Raw genomic sequence first — 13,520 nt, 5'->3', positions numbered from 1 at the left:
CAAAATTAAAGCAGTAGAAGAAGATGCCGATAGAAAGTTAAGATGGAGACCATAAGACAAAATTAAAGCAATAGAAGAAGATGGAAGTGGATGGTCATTAGGTCAAAGATAAGATAGTAAACAGAGGGAAACAGTACAGCAGCAGTAACACTTTACATGAGTGGTGCCAAATGTCTAGTTGTTGATCAATACCTCCCGACACCCAACAAATAAGATAAATACAAAATAAAGACCTATTTTACGGTTTCTAAAATGACTTTTGCCTGCAGGATTCTTTAGGTGTACATCCCGTCAGACATTCCCTGTGAATCGGAGCCTCCGTGCTTAGAGATCCCAGCTTTGAGCATTTTCTACTCAAACAAATTGCCTCTGCTCAGCCATTCTGCACATCACCTCTCATTTTGTACTTGTGTCTGTTATTTCTGCTAAGAAATCCCGAATGCATCCAGTGGAAAGCCCTGAGGGAGCATCAGCGGCCGTTTGCTGGAGTCATTATATACTCCGAGACCTGGGTCACAGACAGTTACTTCGTTTCCAAAGAAAACCTTCAAGCATCCTTGTAGTCTCAACAGTAAGCCTTGAAGGGACACTACCATACATATTGACACTTACAAGTTATGTTTACTGTTTATATATCTATAGTTTGTAGGTTCTCCAGTGCTCTTATTGGCTACAGGTTGGTGTGGACTATCAGTGTTCTGCTGCTCTGATTGTCTACAGGTTGGTGTGGACTATCAGTGTTCTGCTGCTCTTATTGGCTACAGGTTGGTGTGGACTATCAGTGTTCTGCTGCTCTTATTGGCTACAGGTTGGTGTGGACTATCAGTGTTCTGCTGCTCTTATTGGCTACAGGTTGGTGTGGACTATCAGTGTTCTGCTGCTCTGATTGTCTACAGGTTGGTGTGGACTATCAGTGTTCTGCTGCTCTTATTGGCTACAGGTTGGTGTGGACTATCAGTGTTCTGCTGCTCTTATTGGCTACAGGTTGGTGTGGACTATCAGTGTTCTGCTGCTCTTATTGGGTACAGGATGGTCTTGTTCTCAATCTAGGTTCTCATCTTAAACCCACATGAAAACAGATGCCCGTTGAACTTCTGTGTGGGTCCTGCAATAGCACATGGTGGAGCTCTACAAGGTCTACATTTAGCAGCTTTGTTGAGGGCAATCTAGGCTAGCAAAGAATAGGCGACCCCTATCATAATCATTTGCACCTTTTGTGGGAATTTTTCAGCCTTCTACTCGCCTCTGCTATGCCCATTTTTTCCTTAACCACATTCCGGTGTGGTCAATCACCAGCCCAAGGTCAATGTCCTGCTCATTACTGGATGAAACCCAAGTCCACCAGTAATCAAGGCTATTTATAGTTTTAAACGAGTCAATCAGAAGCTAATAAGGGTTGAGGGTCCCCCTTGCTCCTTTATAAGTTTATTTGTGTGGATCTATTTATAGAGCCGTTGTTCCCCCACCCCACTCATTTCAGCTTTTCCTAGCACCACTTTTTGGCATTAATATCAAGAGTGATTTGTGAGGCTGTGTGTTAACAATTAAATCAATCAGACCGTTCCCCGCTCAGCCTCTCCGTGTTGCCTGAAAAATGCATTCCAGTGCTTTCTTGTTGAAGCTGATGGTTTGGGGTAACTGGTAACACACGTCCGATTCTCTTCAAGGGTCCAACTCTAGTTTGATGTTGAGTTACATCACGTCTATTAAGCTCCCATTGCCGTTCCTGGTGGACACTAAAACACAATGTGTTTACAACACCTTTCATTTATTTCAAAGAAGAGCATGCTGTTGTGAACTACAACTCCCATCATGTTCCCACCTGCCTCATGATTGATGGACCTCGCCGACCCTTCAGCTCTTGACACATTTAGAAATGTCCGTGTTTAACTCTCCCATCTTGAAGACTCACTCCCGCTAAGAACATTTTATTCTGTTCCCTGCAGAAAATATTTATTTATATAATATGGACTCCATAAATAGGCACGAGCGTCACTTGTGTTCACACTTCTGAGTGCAGAAAGCTGGAATCCGGCAGAATTTAGGAGAAATAAGTTAATGCTGTTACTCTCAAGCAGAGAGTCTCTGGCCATTAGTTGATCATTAAAAACCTTCAGACAAAGAGCAACCCCAGGGGTTATTTACCTTGTGAAACCATTTACCAGTCCAGGTTACTCGGACTTCTGACCAAATGTTCTTTGGCCAATCTATTTGACCGTAGTATAATTAAAGGAGAGGGAATAAATAAGAGTCATGTGACAGTGGAGAGGGGGGGGGTCTATCCCCCCAGACTCTTGTTATCTTTCTGCGGAGCACAGAGTTGGGGGGAGTGATAATTACAGGATATATAACATATAAAAAGTGTTGTAAAATCCATAGAAAAAGTTAAACGTTAAAAGTTCATATTATTGTGAAAAATACATATAATGGCCTCCAAATCCATCCATCGTGTCGCAATGGTGTTAAAAAATTGTACATTGTGTTCCAGGAAATTCCCAATGGTGTAATAAAATCAGCCTGTATATACAATAAAAACAGTAAAAATAAACACCTGAAGGAACTGCTCACAAAAGAGCCTACCTATAGAGTACCTTATTACAACTGCCCTTTTCATATTGCATTGTTTCAAATTGCTCATATTTACCAGTAAATCTTACCCTTTAGATATTTTCTAAAGTCGCTGCTCGCAACTATGTATTCTAAATCAGGGCAGTAATCAGTATCTGTGAAATATGTTATATATCCAGATAGGCATTGGTGATACTGTTAAGAGCCAATTGTAATAATTTTAAGGGTTAAATGTGATACATTGATTGACTAATTAAGAGGTGGGACTTCCTGTGTGGATCTTTAAAGCAACCTTTCACTGTGATTTGTACACACTTGAAAAAGGGCCTTTTGCTGCCCGAAACATGTCGTGTGGACGCACAATAAAGCACTGATTAGCAGGTATTCTGCTGTTTGCCTCTGATTTCCATACCCATGATTGGAGACAGTAGTACAACATGAAGACAGTAGGGCAACATGAAGACAGTAGGACAAGATGGAGACAGTAGGACAACATAGACAGTAGGGCTCCACCTTGCCCTACTGTTTCCACCTTGCCTTACTGTCTCCACCTTGCCCTATTGTCTGAATCTTGTCCTACTCTCTCCATCTTTCCCTGCTGTCTCTACCTTGCCCTACTGTCTCTATCTTGTCCTACTGTCTCCATCTTGTCCTACTGTCTCTTTCTTGCCCAACTGTCCCCACCTTGTCCTACTGTCTCCATCTTGCCCAACTGTCTCTGTCTTGCCCTACTGTCTCCACCTTGCCCTACTGTCACTGCCTTATCCTACTATCTCGATCTTGCCTTACTGTCTCCATCTTGTCCTACTGTCTCCATCTTGTCCTACTGTCTCCATCTTCTCCTACTGCCTCCATCTCCACCTTGCCCTACTGTCTTCACCTTGCCCTACTGTCTCCATCTTGTCCTACTGTCCCCACCTTGTCCTACTGTCTCCACCTTGCCCTGCTGACTCCATCTTGCCCTACTGTCTCCATCTTGCCCAACTGTCTCTGTCTTGCCCTACTGTCTCCACCTTGCCCTACTGTCACTGCCTTATCCTACTATCTCGATCTTGCCTTACTGTCTCCATCTTGTCCTACTGTCTCCATCTTGCCCTACTGTCCCCATCTTGTCCTACTCTTCCCATCTTGTCCTACTGTCTCTATCTTGTCCTATTTTCTTCATCTCCACCTTGCCTTACTGTCTCCACCTCGTCCTACTGTCTCAATCTTGTCCTATTGTCTCCATCTTGTCCTACTAACTCCATCTTGCCCTACTGTCTCCACCTTGCCCTACTGTCTCCACCTTGCCTTACGGTCTCCATCTTGCCTTACGGTCTCTATCTTGTCCTACTGTCCCCATCTTGTCCTACTGTTCCCATCTTGTCCTACTGTCTCCACCTTGCCCTATCGTCTCCACCTTGTTCTACCGTCCCCATCTTACCATACTGTCTCCATCTTTCCCTACTGTCTCCATCTTTCCCTACTGTCTCCATCTTGTCCTACTGTCTCCATCTTGCCCTACTGTCCCCATCTTGTTCTACTGTCTCCATCTTGTCCTATTGTCTTCATCTCCACCTTGCCCTACTGTCTCCACTTTGCTTCCACCATGTCCTACTGTCTCCATCTTGCCCTACTGACTCCATCTTGTCCTACTGTCTCCGCCTTGACTTACAGTCTCCATCTTGCCTTACGGTCTCTATCTTGTCCTACTGTCTCCATCTTGCTCTACAGACTCTATGTCATCATTTACTCAGATCTCATAGTTATTGCTCAGTAAAGCCATGAGAGTACTATGCCATGCTCATGATTTGACACTGTTACATTAGTAAAGACGTTTATTTAATTTGGTTAATCAGTCATTTGCCTCAATCTGCGTTCATTTAATACCAATTCAGTGTAACCAGTTTGTATGTGAATGTCATTCTATGAGGATTGGGCTCCGGCTGCAGATGCCAATAAATCTACCGGTGCTTACATATAAATGAGAACGATGTGGGTAATAATAATGACATGTTTAGGTATAAGGCAGTAATTAGCTCCATTAACACAGCAAATAAATTTCCCAATCTCTTTTTCCAAAAAATAATTACAGTTTGTTGGACTCCTCCGCCTCATTATTCTGCTCAGTTACTAAATGTTCCCCATTAGCCCAACGAGATCTATGGCCCCGACCTGCACCACCGAAACAATGCGCCACTGCTGCAAGCGACTCTGACTACCCCCCCCCCATTGTCTTTATAAATGAATAAAATATTCCGCCTTAAGCTTCTGTGCTCATTAAATATTCTTTTCATGTTGTGGGAACAGAATGGGGCGAGAATTTCTGAGAACAGGAGAAGTAATGTCAAGTTATATTTTAGATTTCACCAAAAGAAGTGTCATTCGTCTAATGAATGTAAATAATGTGCCCAGTGTAAAGGCCAAATGTGTTTATTATATTTATTTACTTACATCATAGGGGTATAGTGTTTATTCCTCTGCCTTGTACCCACACTGTCACCCCCATATCATATATGCACATAATGTAAGTGTATAATATATAGGCACAGCCCCCCATCTTTCCTCTGTCACCCCCATATCATATATGCACATAATGTAAGTGTATAATATATAGGCACAGCCCCCCATCTTTCCTCTGTCACCCCCATATCATATATGCACATAATGTAAATGTATAATATATAGGCACAGCCCCCCATCTTTCCTCTGTCACCCCCATATCATATATGCACATAATGTAAGTGTATAATATATAGGCACAGCCCCCCATCTTTCCCCTGTCACCCCCATATCATATATGCACATAATGTAAGTGTATAATATATAGGCACAGCCCCCCATCTTTCCTCTGTCACCCCCATATCATATATGCACATAATGTAAGTGTATAATATATAGGCACAGCCCCCCATCTTTCCTCTGTCACCCCCATATCATATATGCACATAATGTAAGTGTATAATATATAGGCACAGCCCCCCATCTTTCCTCTGTCACCCTCATATCATATATGCACATAATGTAAGTGTATAATATATAGCACAGCCCCCCATCTTTCCTCTGTCACCCCCATATCATATATGCACATAATGTAAGTGTATAATATATAGCACAGCCCCCCATCTTTCCTCTGTCACCCCCATATCATATATGCACATAATGTAAGTGTATAATATATAGGCACAGCCCCCCATCTTTCCCCTGTCACCCCCATATCATATATGCACATAATGTAAGTGTATAATATATAGGCACAGCCCCCCATCTTTCCCCTGTCACCCCCATATCATATATGCACATAATGTAAGTGTATAATATATAGGCACAGCCCCCCATCTTTCCCCTGTCACCCCCATATCATATATGCACATAATGTAAGTGTATAATATATAGGCACAGCCCCCCATCTTTCCCCTGTCACCCCCATATCATATATGCACATAATGTAAATGTATAATATATAAGCACAGAACCCCATATTGCCCCCAGTCCATGCAAGAAATAAAAAGCAAATTACAGTAACACAGACAGTTTATATAAAGAAGAAGGTGCCTATAACAATTCCCTGGTTTAATTATTGCAAATTGGGTCGGTTTCCTCCCTTGAAGTTCTTGCACATAATCCATTATTCACCAAAAAAACCATTAACACCCTCATCATCTCCTAGAATGGACTTGTGAATATAGAATTCAGCATCAATTTACTGTTTCCCTGGGAAATCTTTAATCAAAGGGGTTGTTCACCTTTAAATTAACTGTTAGTAGGATGTAGAGAGGGATATTCTGAGACAATTTGCAATTGGTTTTCATTTTTTATTAATCATGGTTTAGTTATTTAGCCTTTTATTCAGCAGCTCTCCAGTTTGCAGTTATGGCAATCTGGTTGCTATGGTCCAACTTCCCCTAGCAACCATGCATTGATATGAATAAGAGACTGGAGTAAGAATAGGAGAGGCCTGTATGGAAAGATTAGTAATCAAGTAATAATACCGATACATTTGTAGCTTTACAGAGTATTTGTTTTTCTAGATGACCTTTTTAATGTATTACATATATATCAGCCCCGTCACTGTCTGGGCACATGCAGGGCCTTAATAGACTTGGATTTTGGTCAAATATGTGACCACTATAGCAATATGGCAATAAATAGATGAGAAGCGCAGTGATAAAAAAAACGAATCGAATTCAAACTGTATCAAGTGCTAAAGATACAAAGTGATTGTTACTGTCATGGATATAAACCAAACTACAGCTTATCAAAGCATTAGAACATTCACAGGATAAAACCAGCCTGTAGCCAATCAGAGCATTAGAACATTCCCAGGACAAAACCAACCTGTAGCCAATCAGAGCATTAGATCATACCCAGGACCAGACCAACCTGTAGTCAATCAGAGCATTAGAATATTCCCAGGATCAGCCAACCTGTAGCCAATCAGAGCATTAGAACATTCGCAGGACAAGACCAACCTGCAGCCAATCAGAGCATTAGAACATTCCCAGGACAAGACCAACCTGTAGCCAATCAGAGCATTAGAACATTCCAAGGACAAGACCAACCTGCTGCCAATCAGAACATTAGACCATTCCCAGGATCAGCCAACCTGCAGCCAATCAGAGCATTAGAACATTCCCAGGACAAGACCAACCTGTAGCCAATCAGAGCATTAGAACATTCCAAGGACAAGACCAACCTGCTGCCAATCAGAACATTAGACCATTCCCAGGATCAGCCAACCTGCAGCCAATCAGAGCATTAGAACATTCCCAGGACAAGACCAACCTGTAGCCAATCAGAGCATTAGAACATTCCAAGGACAAGACCAACCTGCCGCCAATCAGAACATTAGACCATTCCCAGGATCAGCCAACCTGCAGCCAATCAGAGCATTAGAACATTCCCAGAACAAGACCAACCTGTAGCCAATCAGAGCATTAGAACATTCCAAGGACAAGACCAACCTGCCGCCAATCAGAACATTAGACCATTCCCAGGATCAGCCAACCTGCAGCCAATCAGAGCATTAGAACATTCCCAGAACAAGACCAACCTGTAGCCAATCAGAGCATTAGAACATTCCCAGAACAAGACCAACCTGTAGCCAATCAGAGCATTAGAACATTCCCAGGACAAGACCAACCTGTAGCCAATTAGAGCATTAGATCATTCCCAGGACAAGACCAACCTGTAGCCAATCAGAGAATTAGAACATTCCCAGGACTAGACCAACCTGTAGTCAAGCAGCGTATTAGAACATTCCCAGGACCAGACCAACCTGCAGCCAATCAGTGCATTAGAACATTCCCAGGACCAGCCAATCAGAACTTTACCAAATGAGTGCACCCTGACAAATTCCTACTCTTGCCTCTAGGGGCAGACTTTCAATAGGTCACCTGGGCGCCTCTTTCTGTGTTGAACTATAACCCCATGCCCAATGCCTCTGTGGGGTTGGGGATTATGGGCCACAGGAGGGGTAGTACTGACACTATGCCCCTTGGCTGGCAGTGCCACCGTGTTTATTTGCCATAAAGCTGCCCTACTAGTCACACCATGTTTGGAAGCTCTAGGCTAATTATAATGGGTCCCTGCTGTGCCCCGGAAATGTGCCCCTCTCTCAGAGTAGTGAGAACACAAAGCAGAGAGGTGCAGAGCGCCTTAAAGGAACAGTACACTGCTTTCTGCAGTATGAGATTGTCATGCATTGCTTCTCTGTATATTGGTTCTGATAGGTAGGAGCTGCCATACTGTACAAGGGGAATGTACTTACCAGGCGGTGGAAGTCTGAAAAGACATCAGTGTCGGACTAACTGCAACTCCCTTTAGCGTGTGAACAGCGTGTGACGTCTGACCCTGAGTCTGCGACTGGCACGGCTCCTGCGCAGCTTTGTTATATTGCCCCTGCCGCATCCACTTGCCCTGTATCCCCCAGCGAGCCAAGTACAACTTGCAAATGTCATAGTTCAACGCCGAGTAATAGAGGAAGTCCAGCACCAACAGGACCACCACGAAGAACCCGTAGATCCAGACCCCCACCAGCGCACTGTAATTGCTGCAAGTAAAGAGACAACACAGTAAGTACTGAACCCCCAAACACACTCCATCATACAGCTTGGGGGAGAAGTGGGGTACCAATGCACACCTAACACCCAGAGGTAGGGTTATATGCAAAGATATGGGCCCAGACTGAAGGTCTAGGTCAGTTAGGGGGAGATTTGGGGTGAGTGTTTATTTGTACCCTGGGTACCCCTGTAACTATAGCAGGGTGACACCCCAATGTTTCTATATATCTGTAACCTTGTTATGAGCTAAGGGGGCCCAGTCTGAAGGCCAGTTAGGGGGCGATTTGGGGTGAGTGCTTATTTGTACCCTGGGTACCCCTGGAACTATAGCAGGGTGACTGTTACCCCAATGTTTCTATATATCTGTAACCTTGTTATGAGCTAAGGGGGCCCAGTCTGAAGGTCAGTTAGGGGGAGATTTGGGGTGAGTGCTTATTTGTACCCTGGGTACCCCTGGAACTATAGCAGGGTGACTGTTACCCCAATGTTTCTATATATCTGTAACCGTGTTATGAGCTAAGGGGGCCCAGTCTGAAGGTCAGTTAGGGGGAGATTTGGGGTGAGTGTTTATTTGTACCCTGGGTACCCCTGGAACTATAGCAGGGTGACACCCCAATGTTTCTATATATCTGTAACCTTGTTATGAGCTAAGGGGGCCCAGTCTGAAGGCCAGTTAGGGGGAGATTTGGGGTGAGTGCTTATTTGTGTCCTGGGTACCCCTGGAACTATAGCAGGGTGACTGTTACCCCAATGTTTCTATATATCTGTAACCTTGTTATAAACTAAGGGGGCCCAGTCTGAAGGTCAGTTAGGGGGAGATTTGGGGTGAGTGCTTGTGTCCTGGGTACCCCTGGAACTATAGCAGGGTGACTGTTTCCCCAAAGAACCCCTTCCTATGCTGATGGTGAAATCTCCTTTCCTCCCCACCAATGAATCACTCATTCCCCTCTCTTGGTAGGGAATCCCATAACCTGACTGCCCTTACAGTAAAGAACCCCTTCCTATGCTGATGGTGAGATCTCCTTTCCTCCCCACATATGAATCACTCATTCCCCCTCTCTTGGTAGGGAATCCCATAACCTGACTGCCCTTACAGTAAAGAACCCCTTCCTATGCTGATGGTGAGATCTCCTTTCCTCCCCACCAATGAATCACTCATTCCCCCTCTCTTGGTAGGGAATCCCATAACCTGACTGTCCTTACAGTAAAGAACCCCTTCCTATGCTGATGGTGAAATCTCCTTTCCTCCCCACCAATGAATCAATCATTCCCCCTCTCTTGGTAGGGAATCCCATAACCTGACTGCCCTTACAGTAAAGAACCCCTTCCTATGCTGATTGTGAAATCTCCTTTTCTCATTTAAGTTAGGATCCCAGGGGGTATATGTGGAGAATATAGTGGACAGATATAATATATAGTGTCCCAGTTGTGAGATATTTTCAGTATATATATTAGGATAATAGTGATTTCGAGGGGCCTGGCGTACGCATCAGGGAAAGCGACAATTATAAATTACGGTGACACAAACATGTATTTTCTGGGAGTAAAAATCCACAACAATTTATTAATCAGACTCCCCATCTGCCTCTTGTAAATAACAGCTGTTTCCTATGGTGTTTGGGGAGGAATCGTCATCTGGTCCCGTCGCAGTTAATGGGGCCCAAAAGTCTATTTATCATTGAGCTGAATAACAACAGTCAAACTCCAGCTCTGACTTCCAGGGAATAAATCCTGGATATAAAAACCTGTAAATGTGGGACTATGGGTGGCCGATGCCAGAATGAAATCTCATCAGATAATACTCCTGTCCTGTACATTTCTCTTTGCAGGAGCTGCCATATTGCACATCTAGCTGCAGTATAACGAATAAGGTGCATGTTCCCTTAAATTAACCCCCCAGAACACAGGGGTCCAAGAATGGTTAAACCATGAGCTTCCGAAGCGATCCGCGCTGCTATTTTGGCTTTCCACTGTTGCCATGGCGATGAACTAATGGACAGATTATGGATTTATTTATAAATGTTATTAATTGGATTGTTGAATTGAAATGGAAATGAGATTTTAGGCTTGTGCTTGGCCTTCCTTTATTCATATTTATATATATATTTCCCCACTGCATTGTCTGTCTCTGCTCCCTCCTAAATCTCCCCCAACAACTCTTTCTTAAAGGGTAACTAGTACTCCCAAAAGAAGAGGTTGTCCTGCATAAATGAAGAAATGACCATGGGAAAGAGAGCAGCCCAGGAGTAGGAAGTACAGAGAATCAGAGCTCTGTACCCGGGTAAGTACTGGGGGAGATTCACTTACCCAGGGGGAGGTTCCTGTCTGACCATGGGAAAGAGAACAGCCCAGGAGCAGGAAGTACAGAGAATCAGAGCTCTGTACCTGGGTAAGTACTGGGGGAGATTGGATTCACTTACCCAGGGGGAGGTTCCTGTCTGACCATGGGAAAGAGAACAGCCCAGGAGCAGGAAGTACAGAGAATCAGAGCTCTGTACCTGGGTAAGTACTGGGGGAGATTCACTTACCCAGGGGGAGGTTCCTGTCTGACCATGGGAAAGAGAGCAGCCCAGGAGCAGGAAGTACAGAGAATCAGAGCTCTGTACCTGGGTAATTACTGGGGGAGATTGGATTCACTTACCCAGGGGGAGGTTCCTGTCTGACCATGGGAAATAGAACAGCCCAGGAGCAGGAAGTACAGAGAATCAGAGCTCTGTACCTGGGTAAGTACTGGGGGAGATTGGATTCACTTACCCAGGGGGAGGTTCCTGTCTGACCATGGGAAATAGAACAGCCCAGGAGCAGAAAGTACAGAGAATCAGAGCTCTGTTCCTGGGTAAGTACTGGGGGAGATTGGATTCTCTTACCCAGGGGGAGGTTCCTGTCTGACCATGGGAAAGAGAACAGCCCAGGAGCAGGAAGTACAGAGAATCAGAGCTCTGTACCTGGGTAAGTACTGGGGGAGATTGGATTCACTTACCCAGGGGGAGGTTCCTGTCTGACCATGGGAAAGAGAACAGCCCAGGAAGTACAGAGAATCAGAGTTCTGCACCTGGTTACACCTGATGAATAGGACTTACTTGTGCACATAGGCGTCTGAGTTCAGAGTCAGGTTCATCTGCATCACGTTCTGGAACTCGGTCTCGTTACAGCAGTATTTAAACACGGTGTTGTTATGGTGACAGCAGAAGATGTAGGTCTTATTGTCGGAAAGGCGTGGGCAGTGGAATCCAAAGTGGTAGCGTCCCTTGTGGTCCATGTAGGGTTCACACACCCGAAAATGCGCAGAGGAAGCTGCAAGGGAACAACAAGGCGGGTGTCAAGGTGCAGTTCTACATCAGCCCTTCTCCAGAACCTTTCACATAGGCCTCACGAGCCAATCACATCCAACACTAAGGTCACACCCGACTCATTAGGGTTAGATGAATTTGCATATATATAACCTGTATAGAAAGTTATAATTAGTCAAATTAATCGACTTCCTAACGAGGAAAACCTCAAGGTTCCCTTCAGCCGCATCCCACTGGCAGGCGAGTCAGGAACATTGTGATTGGGCTGTGCCCACAGTATATACAATATAATATAATATATATAAATATAAAGCAGCGCTCCATTCCAAAATCTCAATTACGCCTGTTTCATGTGGTCACATAAAGTCAACTACGTGCGGCATCTTCTCATTTGGTGAAATTACTGCCGGAGCCAAACGAGTGTAACAAGAAGCACATGAGCGAGAATCCTTAGTGGGGTCACAGGGGGGTCTCTGACTGTCACTAATCTGTCTCACGTGAGAGAATACGAGATAATAGAGATGTCTCACAATCAGTTACACTCTATGTGACCCACATTATGTAGCAATGCGACCATCATAAAGTGCAACTATACAACTACACTTTACTTAGTGCGAAGGAATCCATAGTAATCTCTCTATACAGACTATGAGCAAACTTAGGGACTGTTCCTGCTGAATTGTGCTTAGTACAGGGAATACCTATGCTGCCATAGTTTTATGGGATCTCTCTGTACAGACTATGAGCAAACTTAGGGGACTGTTCCTGCTGAATTGTGCTTAGTACAGGGGAATACCTATGCTGCCATAGTTTTATGGGATCTCTCTGTACAGACTATGAGCAAACTTAGGGGACTGTTCCTGCTGAATTGTGCTTACTACAGGGAATACCTATGTTGCCATAGTTTTATGGGATCTCTCTGTACAGACTATGAGCAAATTTAAGGGACTGTTCCTGCTGAATTGTGCTTAGTACAGGGGATACTTACACTGGAACAGCTGGGATTGTAGCTATCCATATAAAAGAACATCCAGTAAGAGTGCTATATACACAATAATACACATTTGTCTCTCAGATGAACCTTGGCAAGTGCACCTATTGGACAGAAGAATTCTATTGACTCGCTGCCCTTGCAGACAAATAAAGTGATTATTAATGGCTCTTGCGCTGGTGCGATGAACTGTTATTAATCCAGCGCTGAGGATCCTTCAGTCGAGTGGCACATAAATTATACATCGGTATCATCTATATTTTAATCTTTAGCATCTTTACTTGGAAAGTGAGTCCTGAGCTGCTGATGTGATCTGTTCTCTCAAGACTAATAATAGTGACACCCTCTGGGCACAAATAACCTTTATTATCGGCTTTATCGAATCCCCCCGGGGCCTGCGGACCACTTCAACATTTGTCTTGTGATACTTTTATATATGTTTCTGTGTTACACACGTAATGTAGGGACTGCAGTTACCCCAATGTTTCTATATATCTGTAACCTTGTTATGAGCTAAGGGGGCCCAGTCTGAAGGTCAGTTAGGGGGAGATTTGGGGTGAGTGATTATTTGTACCATGGGTACCCCTGGAACTATAGCAGGGTGACACCCCAATGTTTCTATATATCTGT

At 44.2% G+C, this 13,520-nt stretch overlaps 1 protein-coding gene across 2 annotated transcripts in view; it reads right to left on the bottom strand.

The window, feature by feature from the left end:
- Positions 1 to 13,520, bottom strand: part of shisal1.L (shisa like 1 L homeolog) — a 45,227-nt gene that overhangs the window by 2,118 nt on the left and 29,589 nt on the right. The window contains exons 3-4 of one of the 2 annotated variants that reach the window (XM_018251875.2): positions 11,690 to 11,903; positions 8,318 to 8,599 (exon numbers count right to left, since the gene is read on the bottom strand). In XM_018251875.2, the coding sequence (XP_018107364.1) occupies positions 8,318 to 8,599; positions 11,690 to 11,903 (496 nt within the window). Of the gene's footprint in view, positions 1 to 8,313; positions 8,600 to 11,689; positions 11,904 to 13,520 lie in introns of those variants that run through there. The other variant, XM_041585833.1, reaches the window with a different exon arrangement.

The sequence above is a fragment of the Xenopus laevis genome, chromosome 3L, assembly GCF_017654675.1.
Source record: "Xenopus laevis strain J_2021 chromosome 3L, Xenopus_laevis_v10.1, whole genome shotgun sequence".
NCBI classification, from domain to species: Eukaryota; Metazoa; Chordata; class Amphibia; order Anura; family Pipidae; genus Xenopus; species Xenopus laevis.
Note: the sequence above shows the minus strand (reverse complement) of the source record. Positions and strands in the feature narration are given on the sequence as shown.